At 30.2% G+C, this 21,035-nt stretch overlaps 1 protein-coding gene and 2 non-coding genes across 26 annotated transcripts; 2 read left to right on the top strand and 1 right to left on the bottom strand.

Moving 5' to 3' along the window:
* Positions 1-351: 351 nt before the first annotated feature.
* Positions 352-19,915, top strand: LOC108000991 (NAD kinase). Of its 24 annotated transcripts, none has more exons than XM_062084715.1 (10): positions 352-413; positions 889-1,317; positions 2,580-2,633; positions 13,752-13,835; positions 15,632-15,761; positions 16,445-16,570; positions 16,653-16,824; positions 17,197-17,552; positions 18,084-18,166; positions 18,693-19,915. In XM_062084715.1, the coding sequence occupies exons 2-10, from the start codon at positions 1,205-1,207 to the stop codon at positions 18,883-18,885; spliced, it is 1,311 nt and encodes a 436-aa protein (XP_061940699.1). In that variant the 5' UTR covers positions 352-413; positions 889-1,204; the 3' UTR covers positions 18,886-19,915. The 24 variants fall into 24 exon arrangements, with proteins under 24 accessions (XP_061940699.1, XP_061940705.1, XP_061940698.1 ...); XM_062084714.1 differs by having other exon boundaries at positions 379-413; positions 857-1,317; XM_062084716.1 differs by lacking the exon at positions 18,084-18,166 and adding an exon at positions 18,222-18,304 and having other exon boundaries at positions 379-413.
* Positions 1,809-1,880, top strand: Trnag-ucc (transfer RNA glycine (anticodon UCC)). The gene has a single exon. It is a non-coding gene; the product is annotated as a tRNA-Gly (tRNA).
* Positions 4,958-5,028, bottom strand: Trnag-ccc (transfer RNA glycine (anticodon CCC)). The gene has a single exon. It is a non-coding gene; the product is annotated as a tRNA-Gly (tRNA).
* Positions 19,916-21,035: the final 1,120 nt, after the last annotated feature.

The following is a 21,035-nucleotide window of genomic DNA, read 5'->3' on the forward strand; positions in this document are numbered from 1 at the left end:
ATCGAAAGCTATTTGATTGCTCGCCAAGGTCTCGAGATTACAATACTTATCGCTGTAGCGATTCGCTTATGGTGCACTTGTCGCTTATATGCAGTTTGATAAGTGTAACGGTTTCCTCGAGGCATCGTCTATAGTTCGTGTTATACTCGAGTTGTAATGCGATGCCTGATGCACTAGCGGAAACGTTACATTTTTCTTTTTTTTTTTCTTTTCTTTTCTTTTCTTTTCTTTTACAAGCTATGTAGATTTTATCAACCGAGCTTGGAGAAACTAGGAAAAAGAAGGCAAGACGCCATCTACCGCGAAGTGAAGAACGATTTTTCGATGTATTGTTGTGCGATGTACGTGTTGAGAACATGCATCTGATCTGATTAGTAGAATAGGGAACATGTCTAGACACGTTATACCAACAGGTATTTATTACATTTTTTTATCAATTTCTTTTCCTTATTTATTGTAAAAATAGATATAAAAATGATAATTCGTACTAATTATAAATACGTATATGAATTTGCAATTCAACAATTTGAATACTTCGTAATTTTTTAAATCTCCTATTTAAATATATATATATATTTTTTTTTACTCTTTTTCTTTCGATTATGTAACTCCAAAAGATCGTGCATAAAATCATATACGTCATAACGATTCAAAAATATCCTCAAATGTCACTCGAGTTAACTAATTAAAAGAATAATCGACGTGCATATTTACTTCTCGATAAGGATTGAGTCTGTAAAATCACAGAGAGGAAAGTAGAACATATTGGAATTTAATGCTTATTAGCATCGCGGAAGAGCATATCGAGACCTCGGCCGACGATAATAGAAATTAATAATAGATTTTATTCGCACAGCCGGTATTTACACGACAATATTCTGTATTCAGCGAACGGCAGAACAGAGAAGATCATGAAACCGAGAGGAGAGAAAGGGAAAGAGAGGCCTATTAAGAGTATCTGGTGGATCCATAGGTGCGCCTCGATCAAGTTAAGTCCCATGCGAGGCCGTGTTCAGTACGCGACGAGACATCTCTCGGTGTGGTTCTCGCAACTAAATTCAACCGATTCAGCAACGTCGGGGCATCCGTCAACGTTGTTTTCTTCTTCTCGAGTTTGGTGCGCGAAAACGATCAACGGTTTTATCATTCGGTGAAAAAAAATCAGTGCAGTTTATAAAAGAGAAAAGAAGGAGAATCGATCGGGATGAACGAGATGGATCTGCAATTGGCCAGGGCGATGGTGGATCTCGAGTTGGAGGAAAATACACCGAAAAAAACTGCCATCACAAAAATGCACGATAAACAGCAAACATTCAGGTATGCTTGTTGATAACTCGTTTTATCGTTTAAATCGTTTATCGAAACACGAATGAGCATTTTATCGATCTAATGGTTTCGATCGATTGGAAAAAAGATCGATAGATCGCTTCGAACGTATCTCGTTGGATACCTCGATTCTGGTTATGGAATGTCATTTGAATTCCAACGATCATGCGCGTACGCACGACTTTATCTTCGATATCATAGCGATAGTGTCGTTGCCGCGTGTATAATTAATAGAAACGAGTCTGAAAATAAATTGGCATCGGTATCCCATTGGTCGGTCGAGTCTGCGGGAGATTCGCGTTAAGAATAAAAAGACACGCTCATTGATCGTGAGACACGACGGCGAGTGTGACCGTGACATCTATGTACGCGAAATTTCCTTGAAGTTGGTATAAAAGTCAAGGACACAGGAAATTTGAACTTGTGCGATATCGATTAGTTTGCATTAGGTCACGATGCGTTGTTGAGTGCATTCCCAAGGTGCGATGGTGGTGTAATGGTGAGCATAGTTGCCTTCCAAGCAATTGATCCGGGTTCGATTCCCGGCCATCGCACTTGGACATTATTTTTTTTATTTTTCGTTCAAACATCATATCTACGTAAATGCAATATTGTAGAAATCTCGAAAATTCCATTTCTATTTTAAATAATATCGACTTTATTTAAATATTATAGGATTGCATTTGTACACGAAGGCCTAGATAGAAACCCTTCACTGAAATGAATTGTGCGATCTAGGCCAAGGCTGAAATTGGACCTTGCCATTCTTATTTGGAACAACGTTCTCTTTTTGGTACATATTATACCAATAGAAAGATACAAGCGCTAAATGTATATCTCTTGACGCATCGTGATCTCAAAAGATAGAATCACCATATCAATATGAAATATAATTCATATAATTTTAATCGATATTTATTTATTTTAATTAATGATCGAAATTGAATACGCTGTTGTTAAATACCGAAAAATCTTATTTTAATCTATAAGTAAAAAAAAATTTCCGACAATGAATTTGAAGGAAATTTCTTTAATGATAGTTTTAAAATTAACGATTTTAAAATTTCTTTTACTTTTAATAATTCGTTTATTATTCATTCATTGTTCTTGAATAATCAATTTGTCTATTTGTCAATTAATGTCAAAGATTTTTTATCGAATCATATATTTGTCATATTTATGAATGTAATTTATACGCCACGTGACTAATTCTATTCTTCATTGGTATTTAACCCCTTTTGTTTCTCTTGAAGCAACACGCGGTGCGAGTTAACAGTCGATTACACGGAGGCACTGGAACCGCGAAGGTAACGCAGTTTTCTACTTTTTATTCTTCTCCTTGCAACTAGCGCCACCAGCATGACCAAAAAATTTTATCTTGTTTCACGTATTTGCATTTGTAATATTTTCGTTTTTTTTCTTTTTTTGCTTCTTCGCATTCATTCCTACTTTTTTCTTTTTTTTTTTTTTTTTTTTTTTTTTGCGAAAAACTTGTTTGTAAAATTTATTTTGGTGTGACGTCAATCTTTTGTTATGCATGATCGTGATTGTATCTTTGTACTTTTTTTTTATCAATTAGTTCTAAATCAGTTGAATATAAATCTACATAATATTTGTTTTGATTTTATATATAGTTAAGTTATAAAGTTTATTGAATTGTTAATGATGTTTGTTTTTCTAAGCATGATTTTATCTGTCATTAAATATTATATACCATGAATAACTTTTCATAACTAGTCAACAGGGCGTGTGTGTGTAAAAACAAAACTAGCTTTCCAATATGTTGCAAATTAACCTTGAGCCATAGAAAGAACTTTCTCGCGATGCAATTGATGCGGGTTCTCCAACCGTTCGAAAACAAGTTACTCCTGTTGGGTCAGAAAAGTTAGCTCGATTCACGCATATTTCGATTACTTTCATTTATGACGACCGACAGAACAGCTTGACTGGTCTAAAGATCGCTCCAATTCTTTATAATTGAAATAACCATCGAACAAATAGGTACGATAATAATCAAAATAAAGAGTTTCACTTTAATCTCAAATAATTGACGCTTAATTAATATTTGTGATGTTTGAATCATATTCGAATATTGTTTAATCATATTCCAGATATTCCTATAAAGGAAAGGTTGTAAAATCGTGTAAAAATTTTTATAAAATATAATCGAGACGATATGTCCTCTTTGCTAAAAAAAATTATTCGAGAAATGTCGATGATTATCATATAATTTATCCAATCGGTCCAACTGCACTTGGAACTCCACCATTATTTTCAAGATCATAATGTCATTGTCGTCATCCGGCAATAATAATTCGCCGTTTCTATCTACGGAATGACTGAGCGAAATAGTTTATATTGTTGTTAATACATGAATGTCGACAATTTCCTTTTATATATACACACAATAATTATACAATAATTATACAATAATTAGAAGTCATTTGGCAGATAAATGTTTTTTAAAACAAGTCATTCATCATTCGCAATAATTATTTACGATAAATATAATAATATATAATGCGTAATCATTACCAAGTTATTTGATACGACAGATGATTAAATTTAAATTCGTTAAAGACACAAAAATGATATCACGTTTCTTCAAGATTTTTGCGAAGATTTACCTATGCTTACTGCTGACAATGATTTCGATATCTATTTATATAACCATTGCGCATCACCTACGAAAAATTAGAACAGAAGAATCGAACTACGCGTTTGATAAGGCATCTTATCCAATTAGAAACTCGATTCATTCGTGTACTAGATATAAATAAAGAAAAATAGTTTTACGATACTTAGTATTTCTCATAATAGTGAGAAATTATGTTTCGCTTTGACGCAACGAAATCGAAGACTGTGATAGAAGAAGAAATTATGATTAATTGGAAGTTGTTTTGAAATAATACAATCACGTGCCTTATTTGTGGTAGTACGATAACGGGATAGATTAATAAAAGTATTTAAAATCTGAATCCGTAGATCAATCAAAAATCACGATGGGGCAAAGCACGCGAGAAATCTTTTTTGTACGCTAGGTTATCGCTAAGGTTCCTCCTTATCGTTGAATATTTTTTATTTACTTCTTCTTTCCTTTCCCCGACGATGCATCGTTTGCCATCGAGTGTATTTTATTAAATCGTTTCAGTATAGTGGTACCCGGTATATAGTGATGCAACGTGGTGGAAGTATACTGAGTAGGGCGGTTTTGCTCAAACGACATTCAAGCATCGATAAAATTATCAGGTATAGTATAACCGTTATCGGTGATCCGTCAATCTTCTTCCGAGACAATTTCGGATAAAAAAAATTCGATGAGAAATTTGCTACGATAAAGGATCGAAATTTAAATATTCAGTCGATAGAAATTTAATCCGAGTAAAAGTAAAAAATAATTGTAAAAATTATTCTATTTTTTTTTTTTTTAATGCTATTCGATGTAAATATATGTATATTTAAATGTAATAGAGTAAATATGAAATAGAAAATATTATTTCCTATTTTTTTTTTTTTTAAATAAAATTGTTATCAATAGATTTCAATGAAAATTAAGGGAGAAAAATTAATAAACTACTTTGATAATTGTACTTTCATAGGAAACATTTTTCTAGAATGAAAAAAATAAACTTGCACTGCCCGGGAATCGAACCCGGGTCGCAAGAATGGGAATCTTGCATGATACCACTACACCAGCAGTGCTACTTGCAAACAGAATGTTACTTTCATAAAGATATGGTTCGCACAATTTTAAATTTTAGGACGTTATTGCAATTAAAAAAGCGATGATTGTAAAATTAATATATTTAAATTAATAATAATAAATTAAATATTTCATCTGTTCTAAAATTTTTCATATCGATACAGGATGTGAAAATTATTTCAACGAATTTTTACATTTATAAGATATTATAAAATACTATGCAAATAGAAATTGATTAATTGTTTCGAAAACAAGTATACAGATCATTATACCACAATCGTATTCCAAACCGATCCATCCTCGTCCGTCCACCGATCCATTTTCTATGACACAGTTTTCTTCAACCACAACCGATGCCACTCGTTACATTTGTATAATTTTCCACTTTCCTGCTCGTCGCGAGCAATTTAACAGGAAAAAAACGTGATGTTCACCAGAACATCCGTCTCCGTTCTCTAAAACACGTTTTCTAGAAGGACGTAACCTCATTGTTAACCGCAATATTGTCCTCAAAACACCAGGTTTTGTATTCCTTCGCGAGAAAGTATCTCATTTCGTAAAATGCAGAAAATAATAATTGTTCGACTGTTTCCACTTCCTGTGGAAAGTGCTCCGTTATATATGTATCAATGACTAAACTGCTCTATTAAAAAAACTAAAATTATTAACGATTTCCCCATAACGCAGCATAAATTATACATTCATGATAAAATTCAAAATGTTCTATCTTATAATGACCATAATCTGTCTCAATGTATATCGTATATATATATAATACTTAAAACCGCAAACTTTCCAAATAAACGTTCACGTTGTAGGTGGGGAGAAAGTTGTGTCCAATCCTGAAAATAGCGAAAAGTCGGAGGCGTTCTTCTTCTTATCCTCGTTCCGAAATACAACTGTATTCCATGCGTCAGTGCATGGAAGTCGATAATTAGAATCCGTTACTCCATTGTGTAGATCTCGTACCATTCAGTAATCACGACAATGATATAACATAGTAAAAGAGAAAACACGACAATCTTCAAAAAAGAAAAAAAAAAAAAAAGAAAAGAAAGAAAATATGGCAACAATCTTCAAGTATATATTCACTCTGATGTGGTAAACATTGTGAAATAATTGCGGCAGTGACAAGAACAATTACGGAGACAAGACAAAGCTTTATCCGTACAATCTTGTTTCTGAATTGTCGAGACGAGGAAAAAATAGTTAAATATTTATAGTTAAATACGGAGGAAAAAACGGCGAAGATAATTCGCTACGTTTTTCTAGCGAGACATCAGTTTGTTCGCGGGACACTTCGGTCTGTTTCTCGTCTCATCGGTTTTGCAACGCGAGTACAGGCGGCCGCAATAAATTTTGATCACTTTCATACCATAATTGCATTACACGCAACTGGTTTACAGTTATGCCTTACGACCCGCTTGTTATATATACTTCTCGTAGAATGTATCCACTGTTTTATTATGCAATCGAAGAGGCGTCGAGTGGAGGCACCTCGTATTCGCGAGAAATATTTTCTTCGCGATTGAGGCGAGCTTAATATTTCAACCGACGCGAAACCGTTCGACGCGATATATACAGAGTTCAACAGCGTACGAAGTCGACGGCCGGAAGTCGACCGCGACTTTATCAAGATGTAACGTTTCTGCGAGAACGATCGAGGAAAAAAGAATTAACATGAGAAGAAAAGAAATTCAATTCTCGAGACTGTCTGCCTTTCTTTCCCTCGACTTTCCTATCGAGAAATAAGCAGAAGAAAATAGAGGACGAGTTGTTAGGATGAACGAAAAGTCAAATATTTGTTTAGAACTTGGGAAGAAAGAATATGGATGAAATATGGGTCGAGTTCACCACATGATTGAACAATTACGCAGCAATTATTGGCACAAAACATCTCTTTCTTTAAATGAATCAATTAATCGTTCGTTCGCCTTTCATTGTTACTTTCACCGATTAGCGACTATCCTCATTTAAAATGGAGACGATCATTAAAGCAATTTTCTTTTTCTGAAGCATTTTTCTCTCTCGACGAAAAGGAGAAAAAAGGAAATCCAAATGCTCGTGCTGACTGTCGTTGAAAAACGTCTCCAGAACGCAACAAGTATTTTGCTCTACGAATATAAACTAACTCGAACTCCATAAAAACTTTATTCTTACTTAAAAACGTATTACTCGATAAAAATATGAGTATATCGTGCAGTTTAGTTCATTTCTCTATCAACGTTCGATGAAAAATTACATTGTTTCGAGGGGAAAAAATTTTCAAATATAGAAATTCTGAGATACAATGCATAAATACACTTTCATCGCAACTTGTTCGATGAACTCTTTTTTTATTTTATCGTACATATTCAAATATATAGTTGGTACAGAATGGGGAGGGGCGCGAGTTAGAAAGCCCTAAGTGCCTTTCAGAGGCTACTGCCGGTAAAGTTGTTGCTCAGTGAACTCTGAGCCGTCGTCCATCGAGGTACGCCCGTCACTATACGTCGTTTCGTTCACCGAACGAGAATTCCGGTACCGAAGCCTCGTTTCTATTCGTCGACGATCGATTTCTATGGAAAGATCACACCTTATGAGGCACCGTGCCGCGTTATTGCGAGTTCAACTAGTACGAATAACTGGAACGGTCCGAAACGTGCGTAAATATTCCTTTACCCGTGACGACACGTTTAAAAGCTAGAATTCTCGGCCTTGTAAGTATGCTTTCTCTTTTAAAAATAGTTGTGTGTAATTTCGCGATTAAATGTACGATCGGCCAACTCGAAGAAGATGATTATATCGGGCAAGTGATCAATTTCTAATCGCGTACAATATCACGATATTATTTCCAATTTGGAGTTAATTTTACAGGTTAATAGGATATTTTAATGAATTGGAGTTCTTATGAATATTTCTTATTTCCAGTTATTAGTTTTATCAATTAGCTTTAAGTTAAATATCGTTGAACTTGTACGAGACGAAAAACGCATTTTAAATTTATGAAAATTCATGAATTCTGATGAATGGTAAAATAAGCATTCCATTTTTTTAAAATAGATAAGAAATATGTATAATAATAAAACAATGATAAAATCGACAATAATTAGTCTCACTATTCCAGAGTTGAAGTCTCGAAGGTTACAGAAATCGGGTCACAAGCTCGCGTTAAAATTAATTATTAACGCGAATCGATTGTTTCGATAGAACTAGACTGTGCTAAAAAAAAATGATTAAATTATCATAACTAAAAAAACACATCGTATGTATATTAAAATCAGTCTTGTTAAAAATTCATATTATGATAGATACGCGTACAATTGAATCTGTAAGTGACAGATGAAAATTGCACAATACTTTCTAAGTTTTTCATTTATACATATGCAAGCGGTATTGTTTTTCCTTTTTTCCATTGAATCAAACAAATTCTACAATTCTTTCGTGGAATTAACTCTGACGTACGAATTATATAATTATCCTCTGTTGCGCAAACTAAACAAGAAAGAAAGCTGGTGCCTCATAGAGTGTTCGAAAGTACCGCGCGATGATTACATGTTGATGTGATTAATATTGAGGATCGTGATTACAAAAATGATCGGAAATTTTTAATTTTTTTTTTTTTTTTTTAGATTTCACATGATAAAATAAAAATATCACGATCATCCAAACGAAATTTTAAAAAAGTGTCGAAACGTATGCGTATATTTATCAAATATTCGAAATATTTGAATACGTGTTGTTTAAAGAGAATAGGTAGAATTTCAAATATGTGCAATAAAATGGACGAATCAGCGAGAAGTTGATGAGGTTATTTAAAAAAGGAGATGTTCCATGGATAATGGACATGGTGAGAGAAAAGCCGAGACCTCGAAGTGTGAGCGAAATGCTCGATTGGCGATGTATCGTCAGAAACAAAGGCGACGTAGGTACTGACGACACGTGCGTGAACGTGCCCTTTCTCGAGGACTATGACAAGGATCCGGAAATGCGTCGCCGGAAACGTTCTGGTACTTGGCCGTGAGTAATACGTTTTACAATTCTTTGGAAACTAAGATTAGAAGAAGTTGTGTCTACTTCTTGACTTTGATAAAAGAAAGAAAAAATAAAATAATTTTAAGTGAAAAATATTATCTAACAGAAATAATATATTTTAATATTTAAAATATTAATAAAATATACAATTTATTTTATATATAAATGTTTAATAATGATATTTCAATCAACAATCAAGTAACGATTGTTTTTAAATGAATTAATAACAATGATTAATAGATATTTATCAAATCTGAGAAAATTTTTTAATATGATTTAATGTCTAATTGAATGGAAATTGCTTATTTCTCGAAGATTTTTAATCGTAAGTTGAATATTTTAACATTTTAACATTCTAACATTACAATTTATATAAAAGAAGAGACTATTTCAAAAAATGAAATATTTCAAATTAAATCAATTATAATTAATAACTAATTATTATTATTATTATTTATTTTATATAATATATAAAATAGATAATATACATATATTATATTATGTGAATGAAGCACAGGATTCACTGGAAACGAAATGAAAAGTAAGCCAAATGTTAGCAAAGTTATCACGAAACCAGTATACAGCTGTTCAATTTCGTAATTAAACTGGAATCGCGCGTAATCCGATTCCAATTCGTGTGAAACTTGAGAGAAGCCGTTTGGTTGCTCAACATTCTTGTTACTAAGAGATACATCGAAATCCGTGCACTGACAATTTGTCTTTGGTGCATCATATGCAGCGAATATTTTATCAAACAATAACACGTATGATAGTTTTTGTAATTAATATCAATCTATTATATTTATTAAATATATCATTCAATTCAATTATAAACTATTCAATTATATACTTTGCTTATTTTATATTGTTTTACATTGTCAGTTTTACATTGTTGCGTAGATATGCGAGGTTGCGTAAAAGAAGTTAAATAAAATCAAGAGGAAATAAATGTAGTACGATATACAAATTGAAAATTGATTGGTCGGCTGTAGCAGTTGCAGAGCATGCGTACCGTATATCAAGCGTCGCGACGCCAGCGTCGACCTGTTCATCAACGTATCCCTTTTGCGATTGTTTAGCAACGAAACGTGCTTCCATCTCGATTCGACTCGTTCGATATTGTTTCTTAATCGCAAGGTTTACAACGTCGACGAAACAGCGCGACTGTTTCGCAAATCGATGCATATGGACGAAGCTGAATTAAGGTAGGACCAGGTAGGTGTTGGTTAACCTAAATCTCGTGTGGTGGCATGTGCGTATGGCACTATGATAACAGCGTGCATTTAGTGAATACGATGCGTTATTTATATAACTCGAACTAGTGATATGTACGTAATGGTGTTTTGTGATTAATTCATGATTAATTTGTGATAAGTGTTTCAATGTTGAATATTTTTAATTTTTCATCATATATGTTTTTTTGAGGTTATATCAAAGTTCAAAAAAATCTTATGATTAGTCTCTGTTATAAAATTTATCGTAGATTATGCTAAAATCAAAAGGTTACTTATGGTCTGAATCGATTTGCAAATTGAAATACTTTTTTGATACATATGGAGAAAGCAAAGGGAACAGTTTGTCCTAGGTTATGTCGCATGGTAACGAATCGATTGAGAAGAATGACATTTAGGCTGTTGCATCGTTAAGCGGGTACACATTGCACCTCGCCGCTCGTTTCGTGCACGTGTGCAAGGAGATCGGAGTACTCGAATTGTTGATCGGAGTTTGAATTGCGAACGCCTCGATGGGGGAGTGTTTTTTTGTTATTCCTCTCTTTGAAACCGAGAACGCGTTCACCTTTCGCCGAGTATACATTCCATTTTACGCGATACATACACCGGTGGCTCTATGGGCTCCCATAAGCTACATTGATAGCCCCCATTACAATCGTTACATTGGAATTTCAGAAATTCACGTTCGATGCAATCGATTACCGAACCGAATATAGCTGTAAACCAATCGTTTTCTCCTTTGGCAAATCAAAGCCATGAAGAGTGTCGACAACGGATTGGGAAAGAAAAGCGAGTATGGTGTTTTGCAAGTTTTCCGTGCAAGGAAATCTGGGCCAGGTTACGATTAGAGATTTGCGATTGTCGATGAATGAAAAGGGTTTAACTCTCTCGAGAAAAGATTTGTTCGATATATGTATTTTTTATAGCTTCTCGTTCCCTTCTCGCTTTCTCTCTTTCTTTTTCTTTGTATTTCTCAATCAATCGAGAGAAAGTTTTGTGTCGAATAGTTGGTTCGAATGAAACTAAGAAAAAAAGTAATAATTTTGGAAATATTCACAAACAATATGGTCATTAACAATGTATATAGATGAATTTTCTTTTCAATTGTATTTTATATTTTTATACTTTTCTTAATTTTTTAATGGCTTGTTTTCTAACATATATTTATCTATTATCCATCGATATTAATAGATCTACCGTTATATGTAATAGTAGAGAATCAGAGTATAAGATTAAAATTTAATCTAATGATGAGACAATTAGATATAATCTGAAGTATTTTACGTAATTGATATTAGTGTTGACAAGAACCGTGAAGTTTACGGTGTACCGACAGTTCCGTGGAAAGAATCCCATAATCGTTGGCAACCTTCGGTCTGATCGTCATTCTGTGTATATCTACCTTGCGATCCAGTCCTTTCTAAAACTTGTCGTCTTCGAAATATTTACCGATGTTTAAAACATTATATTTGTGATTAATTCTTTGTTTTATAATTCTAAAAACTTCAATGACAGTGATGTGAATGATTTGTGCGTGTAGAATAGTAAATTTCTTCGAGATCTTTCGAAAAATCAAAAAAAAATGCTAAAATTAACGATGATTTGTTCGCGAAAAAATTAAAATGAATGATGTTCATTGATCACACATTTTTTCAAGTGGAATATTCGAAGTTGAGTTCAAGGTTGAACAAATTAAAATGTTATTGAAATATTGAATTGAAGCATCTTTGAAATGTTTTGTCATTTATATACAATTCGTACTTTTTTGAGACATCGACTCTATTAAAAATAAAAAAAGTCAAAGATTATACGAATTAGAATTCGATATTTAATAAATTTTTATTTATTAACAAGTAAAATAAATGGAATAGACAAACAAGCGGAAAAAATCGTGATGTATAATACTCAATGCAAATTAAAAAAAAAAAAACATGCAACAAAGGATTACGTGTTTCTGAGAGTAAATCTTATTATTTCTCGGTAGTGTTCGTTCAAAGGACATCGTTAATTTCACATTAACCGGCCTTCAGATTTTAACGACTAGTTCCGTAAAACAAAGAAGCATTTTTACATAATTTTTAGAATCGTTATGTTCCCAAATAAAATATTTTACTTCGCGACTAAATTTTTGTTACACTTATTTTGCATAAATTATCAGTAATCCTATTATCAGTAGTCCTTGTGTTATATAAATATCAAATAATATGGTATATATAATTATATGTTAAATATGATAAGTAAGTCTTTTTTCAATGATTATGTGGTAAAATTGTTAGAATATATATATATATATATATTTCGATTAAAATTATAAAATATATATTTTAAACATTTAAACATTATAATATATTTTTATTATATAAATATATGTATATCTAAATCAAGAATAATATAAGAATCGTATAATATTTTAAAAGAAATGGATTCAATGGATTTTATGATTTCGATCTAGTTCAATAAAGATTTCATTCTCAGTTCAATAAATATCTAAAAAAATGACGGATCAAGTCTCACCTTTGCTGGATATTCAGACCAATGGCTATCTCGATATCAGATACGATCTGCTTAATCCTTTAGAAAATGGATCGATCATTTCGCCGACGGAAAGTATACCACGGAACAGAGTGCTCAGGTATAAATTCATTCTACAGGATCAAAATTAACTTCGATTTTAAAAATTTGTATAATTAATAATAATAATAATAATAATATATAAATAATAAAATTATTTTATTATTTCAAAATGAATCTTCTATTTTTTTCTAATTTTTTCGCATTAAAAATAAATTAATTCTAATAATTATAATGACTGAAAATATATATAATATAATTAGCATTTTTTTTTTTTGTTAAGTAAATATCTTACGTCAATGAGAAAATAAAAATCTACACGTGAATCCGTTTATATGTATATCTTATTATCATGTTATATATATACACACAATATTATATTTTAATTTTATCAATTATATTTATCAATAATTTATCGTACATTTTCTAAAAAAATATATTTTATAATCTATAAAACTTATATATTATCTCATTATTTTTTCTTTGACTTTTTGTTGTTATCTATCTTTCAATATATCTATCTTTAATATAAATTATTAATAAATATATAATATAATAAATAGTAAAATGTTATTAATTAATTCAAATCAATTAATATTTTCTAACAAATTTTTAAAAAATTTTTTACTCCATATATAATAAAAATTTATACTTAACATATAATATATGTATACTTGTGACATAGTTGCAAATGAAGCCGCACATTATATTGTCAAATCAATCAAACCGAATGCATATTGTCCAAAATATCTTTTGTCACGGTGACAATGAAATTCTTCATATTTTTTTCATATTTATTAGGAAAAATACAAAATGAAAGATATAAAATCATTAAGTCTTAATCAATAGAATAATCAATAGAATTTTCTTACTAATAAATTTAATTATTTTCGTTTTGTTTACAGGAGAACAAGAAGTTTAAACGCACCTAGTCCAATTCAACAATTTGGGCCATGCGGACGCATCATGAAGAATTCTGCGATGGTGATGTAAGTAATTTTATTTAGCGCCAATGTTTCAAAAATTACATGGAATTATTTCATAGAAAAACAAAAATTTGTTTTTTTTTTATTTTAATTTATGAAATTTGTCCGTTCCATTATAAACATTATACATTAGTATCTTGACTCAATTATCTGACAATGAATTTTTAAGCGGATACAAGTTTTGTTTCGTCAGTATGGGTTAGAATGCGGTTCTATAAAATCTATTTTCAACAAAATATTATTGACAACAAATACGAATATAAATTCTTGATATCTCAATTTTTTTCATAACAATATATCAATTATTTTACATATTGATGATAAAATTAATAAAAAAATTCACAAGTTATAAGTTCAATGATCTGATCATATCAACTTTATTTTATTGCGTTTTATGCATCACTATAATGTAGAAGTTAATGGTAGCTGTTTCATAAATTTTTATTCAATATATATATATATTTTGATTGTAATATATAATTAATGGTTATTCAACAAATACAACTTTCGTAATAATTTTCCTTAATGTACCATTTTGAAATGTGAATTAATATTTAATTAGAAATATATATATCTATATAAAATTATCAAATGAATCAAAAATTAAAAATATGCAATTAATTATATTTCATTGCATATACATATATGCAAATGAAAACATTTCGATTTAACCTTTACACTCATAATAGCGTAAGTGACTAAAGTATTCATCGAGATTTCCTGTTTAATAATTAATATTTATAATAATATCTGATTAGCGTAAGTGAGAATAACGAAAAGACAATTGCATGTGAAATGTGCGTATCATTTTGAATATTGTGCATATAAAAACTTGTTACGATTCCTCATATGCATATTGCTCGCGCTTGCGCGCCGTCTGATTGTTTACCGTTAAAAAACGTAGCGTCGTGTTCGGTCCACGATCAGTTCGAGCGTGGCTCTCAAACTGGTATCACGTCATGGTTGGAATTATCAGGTATGTTTTTTTTCCATATTATTCGATTAATTTTATTTTCGCGTTTATCGATTCTATATCATGGATGTTTATCGCTGATATGAATTTCGGTTTTAATTTTAAAAGATTTGTTAAGTCAAATAAAATTATAATCGAATTTTTAATTCGAAACAATTATTATTTTTTGCTGAGTAACATATATTTTTTTCAGTTGTCAAATATATGCTTAAAAATAAATATCAAGATCTTATGAAATAATATTTCGGCCGATTTATTATGCGAAAACAATAAAATCTATTTAACAAATTATAAATTTATATTAATATAAATTTAAGTTGTTAACGAAAAATAAATAAACGAAGTAGTCATCATATAACGTATTCATACATAAAATATTCTCACCTTTGATTCCTGCGACCCTAATTCAATGATAAGCTCTACGATCGATTCTCTTTATACAGAAACGAGTTCAGGTCGCTTGTCAAAGTTGGAATTTTTATTAATATTAAATAACAGAATTTCAATTTGAAATAATTACAATACTTTTTTTTATTATAATTATATGCAATGGATATCGACTTTATTAAGTAGCGATAACAGTTTGATTCATCTTTGTATTTCGTAAATCAGGTCGTAAAACACTTTGATATCCCAAAATCCTCGATCTTCTGTCGATATTAAATTTGACTTTCTTATTTCATTTTCACTTTAAGTAACAATGCTCCGTACTAAGATTCATAGAATTCGATTTATGTAATCCTCAATATTTTTTATCATTAAATTTTAATATGATTTTGACTTAATTTTGATTTTGATTTTGACTTAACAAATTTAATTTTTGCAGGACCATACAAGATCCAGCCTCCCAGAGGTTGACGTGGTACAAGCCACCGCTTACTGTTCTCGTTATCAAAAAAGTCCGGGATTCTTCGGTACTGCCACCATTTGTACAATTAGTTACATGGTTAATAGAAGTAAGTATACATATTTTTTACATTGTCGATACTTACGCATTTATTTTTTATCTGTGCTAATATAAATGATGACGAAAGGAAATATTTCGTACATTTATTTTATCGTTTTAACGTAACATTTCAAATCATTATGTAAATTGTGATTAATGATTAAAATAAAAAAGAAGTATCAGAACTATGTCATAAGCATGATGGCATTATATCTTCATTCTTTTTTCGCATAACCATCGTAGTCATAAAATATCTATGTATTCTAGTTTCCTTCATTTTATCGAGTTATTTCTATTGATTCGCATTATACAAGTCTCGATAGTAATTTTCAACGCGATTCTCTTATATTTGCAATTCTAATTCGTAATTGTAACTTATTCAGTTGTAGATATATATAATTTTTATGTTAATTTTATGCAAGTCATATAATAATATTCATATAAAAGCGTTAATTAAATCCAAATCACTCATCAAATATTATATAAGTATTTTGCTCTCTACATTTTTGCAATTCATATATATTTGCATTAATTTTTTCATATAGTTTTATAATTTTTTATACTACATACTCATGATTGTGTAATTTTTTTTTTTTGAATGACATAGATTAATTTTTCAAAAAATTAAAAATCAAAGATTATATATGTGAATTTATAATTCGATTAATTTGATTTTTGAAATTTTTCACGTAGGAAAAACGGATGGTAGTATTCGTAGAGGCATCTGTCCTGGAAGATCCAGCCTTGGCTAGGGATCTCAGATTTCAAGAGGTTCGAGATAGGCTACAGACTTTCAGAGATGGCACGGATGATTTACAGGTAATTATTTTAAAAAATGTTCAATTTTATAGTTTCTAATGTTATTTAATTAATGTAAATAAAAAATATACGTTTACTCAAGGATCGTATCGATTTCATTGTCTGTCTGGGAGGCGATGGAACCCTTCTCTATGCAAGTTTGCTATTCCAGCAATCGGTACCTCCTGTGATGGCATTTCATCTTGGTTCCTTAGGATTTCTCACGCCCTTCGAATTCGATAATTTTCAAGAACAAGTAACGAACGTATTAGAAGGTATTAATTTTCCGACATAGTTTTTTTTACTTAATTTATCTTCAATATATAATTAATAATTCAACATTGACTATTTATCATTGACGTTATAAAAATATTACGATTTGAAGGAAAGTCGAGATTAAAGATGCAATAATAATAATGTATATATAATTTATTATAAAATTAGAAGATCAATCATGAGCGTTAAATCAATACCACATGTTATTTCAACGTTATTCAAAATTATTATTTCATATATTTATACATATAAAAAAATACGAATAATAAAAATGGTACGGCTTATTAGAATCTATTAACATCCGACAATCGGGAAAAGGTCAATAATGAAAAAAACGGAATATAAATTTGATTTGTTTTCTTTATCTTTAGGTCACGCGGCTTTGACCCTGAGGAGTCGACTGAAATGTATCATCATGCGAAAAGGAGAAGAGAATAAGGAGACAAAACCACCACGAACGGAATTATTGGTGCTGAACGAGGTCGTGGTGGATCGAGGTCCGTCCCCATATCTCTCAAACATCGACCTCTTCATCGATGGTAAACATGTGACCAGTGTACAGGGTGATGGCCTGATCGTAAGCACGCCGACCGGGTCTACGGCGTATGCTGTTGCGGCTGGGGCCAGCATGATTCATCCTTCTGTACCTGCGATCATGATTACACCGATCTGCCCTCACTCTTTGTCCTTCAGGCCGATCGTCGTGCCCGCTGGCGTCGAATTGAAGGTATTTCCGAATTTTTTCCACACGATCTTTTACAGGCGGTACAATGTTTCAATGCAAAACAGATTGAATTTCTGAAAAAAAAAAAAAAAGAAAAAAAAAGAGAAGAAAAATAATGTGATTAATAGGATACTGTTGTGAATAAAATCTCATCTCCAATTGTTTAAATAGTCAGTTCAAATAAATTTTTAAATATGCTTCTCATGTTTGTATAATGTAGTATTTCCATGTGGATGAGATAAAAGTTTCTTGTTAAAATGGAATCTGTACTTCTGATCCGGAACGATGTCCCATAGAAGGAAACTTGGTGGATGTCGCCTGCATTCCCAGACTATACGCTACTTCGTTATTGTATTCTGAACAAATTTGAACTGTTGTTCTCGAATATGTGGTCTGGAGAACACATGCCACATAGTACCTACGACATTTATATCGATGAAAAAAAAAAAAAGAAAAAGAAGAACAGAAGAATTTCTAAAAAATTCGTTTATTTATTGCAAAATCATTAATTTGAATTCTTTTTTTCTATCACAGATATCTGTTTCACCCGATAGCAGAAACACTTCATGGGTATCCTTCGATGGTAGAAATAGACAGGAGCTTTTTCATGGCGATAGGTAAAAATCAAGTTTCTAATTCTTTAATTCTCTGTGTTTCTCACTGTTATTACAGATAATGACGAACAACAGCATTTGCAACACAGCTTACGTCTCCTTCGATGGTCGCAATCAACAAGAACTACATGTCGGGGATAGGTCTGTCTTGTTATTTCGTAAAAGATATTCTTTTTTTTTTCATTTTCATTTATAGATTCAAAATACTTTTATTATGATATTCATTCATTTTCTAAATTAAATTCTTAAATAAAATTCTTTTAAATTTCACTTTTCAATTTCTATATATATTTGAAAAATATAATTTATAGATACTATTAATTATTTATTTTTTTTAAATTTCCATTTGTTAAATGATATGAATGATGGAATATTCAGTATATCGATCTCAGTATTTTCTTTTCTTCTGGAGACGTTAACTGTATTGCAAGCTGACAATACTTTCGATACTTTATCTATTATTATTTATCATATTTTCATATCATGTGTTTAATATTAAATATATTTAATATTTTTCTACTATTTTCAGTTTAAAAGTAACAACATCTATATATCCAGTACCCAGCATTTGCGCTGCCGACCAAATTACCGATTGGTTTGATTCACTAGCAGAATGTTTACACTGGAACGTTCGCAAGAAGCAGAAACACTTGGATGAATTGAGCGACTTAACTCATTCATCTAGCAACGATACGCTAGATTCTCTCGATCGTGATAGCTAGGTCAGGCAAACGAGTCATAGACTGAACCAATACATCAAGCCCTAAATAATCATGTTAAATCATTTAATGAATCGATAATTGTCCTACAAGACTAGGTTCGATAAAAAATCAATGACTCATTGCATACAACGGACGAAAAGGACAAGTCGTGTAACTTGTGTTCGTTCTGTCATAAAAAACAGAAGAGAATGAACTCGTCTAGTAATCATTGAAAGAACTGAAATATCGTATATGGACTATTAGCGATTTACAAGTCTCGAATATCTCAAGTTCTCAAAAGAAATAATAATATTTTGATACGTTCAAAAGTAAATGAAATGTTGAGATTGTTCGTTTTCACGAAATAAAAGATTGTAAAGACTTTATGGCTATAATCAGTGCATCGAAAAGCACAACAGAAGTGTTTTCTATGTCCAACGCATAATTCTACAGTGATATTTCACTCTAATTTGCAAAATCATTTCTAAAACAAATTTCTTTTCTTTTATTTTTTTCCCTTTTTCTTTATTGGATTTAAATTAATAATGAATATAAGATTATAAAGTATGGAAGCATTTGAAGAAATTATAAAAAAGATATTAATGACAGAAATAATATCATGTATTTAAGAAAAAAATTGATGCAATTAATTTGTTTAATAAAAAAGCAGAATGAATTATTAATATTCTTATTTAATAAACAAATTATTATGAAAAATAATATATTAAATTATGATCATTCATTTTATATTTTACACTCATACTTATTTATTATACTTGGATTTTTTAATGCATTTCAAATTATGAATCAAAATAAATTTATAGTTTTTGATATAACTATATTATTTCGTATACTTTATCAAAGTAATTTTGTTAATTGCAACAAAACAACAAGGCACATAAGCATGAATCAACTATAAGAAATATTATTATCGATAATTTTTTCTGCTTTCTTCTGAAAAAATAGTCCGATTATGGATTATTCTTTTGTAAATGTTAAATGTACTTTTCCTAATGAACATTTTTAATAAAAAAAATCATTTTTGTACAAAGAATGTGGTCCACATTAATAATTAAGACAATAATTAAAAAATTTACTTAACCATTATATGAATCCCAATAAGCAAAACAATACAAAATATTATATATGATAAAAAGGTTTAAAATTAAAATTAAAAATAATTTAAAAAGCCAAATTTATATTAGAATGAAATAATAAATATATATATATATAATATATATATATATATATAGAGAGAGAGAGAGATCATAAAAAAATTTATAAAATTATTTCAAATATATATATATAAGTGATTAATAAGGTGCAATAGTTTAAATGTTACATTTGATATTATTTTATCCGTACATGATCTCTGAATAAAATTATACATATATAAAATTGTTTGATCTTATTTAACAGAGAATATAAAAAAATATACAAAATAATATAAACTACATTATAAAATGTAAGGGTCAAACTTAAAATGCATTTAATACAAAAGCATTGTAAGTATTGACATCAAATCATTTATTTTTGCACAACCATAATTAAATATACATTATATACAAAAATTATGTAAAATTTGTAAGAATATGTTGTTTATTTCATCAAACAACAACATATTATAATAGTAAGTAGCATAATCTTTTGAATGGACCATTAGAATTTGAAATAAAATAGCTGAAGTACTTTGTTTTTGTACTACACACAAAATTTAATATTTTACTTATGGTCTCATTCAAGATATAATAAAAAAAACTCTATAAGCTTTTACATTGCTTAATTAACATAAAATATAAATATCTATCTCTAAGCTCTTACATTTGGTTGCATCAGTCGTGAGCATGACTGTATGCATGTGCATTACATTGCATACACATCTGCATACAAGCCAAAAATATTTTTATTAATCTAACGAATAATCTAATTATTATCAATCTATTGATTCGATTTCACTGGTATGTACATCATATTAAATCATACTAAAAACTTAAATCTATTGGCATCCAAAAAAAAGACACATATTAGCATGGAAGCCAGTTTCGGAACGCAATTACAGAAAACAATACAAAACAATAAAATAACTTATCATTTAAATAATACGATACTACACTTTTAAGTTAACATTTTTTCTTTTAGTTAAGAATAGTCTATAAAAGGACTTTTGCTGG

This window comes from Apis cerana, linkage group LG14 (assembly GCF_029169275.1).
Source record: "Apis cerana isolate GH-2021 linkage group LG14, AcerK_1.0, whole genome shotgun sequence".
Lineage (NCBI taxonomy): Eukaryota > Metazoa > Arthropoda > Insecta > Hymenoptera > Apidae > Apis > Apis cerana.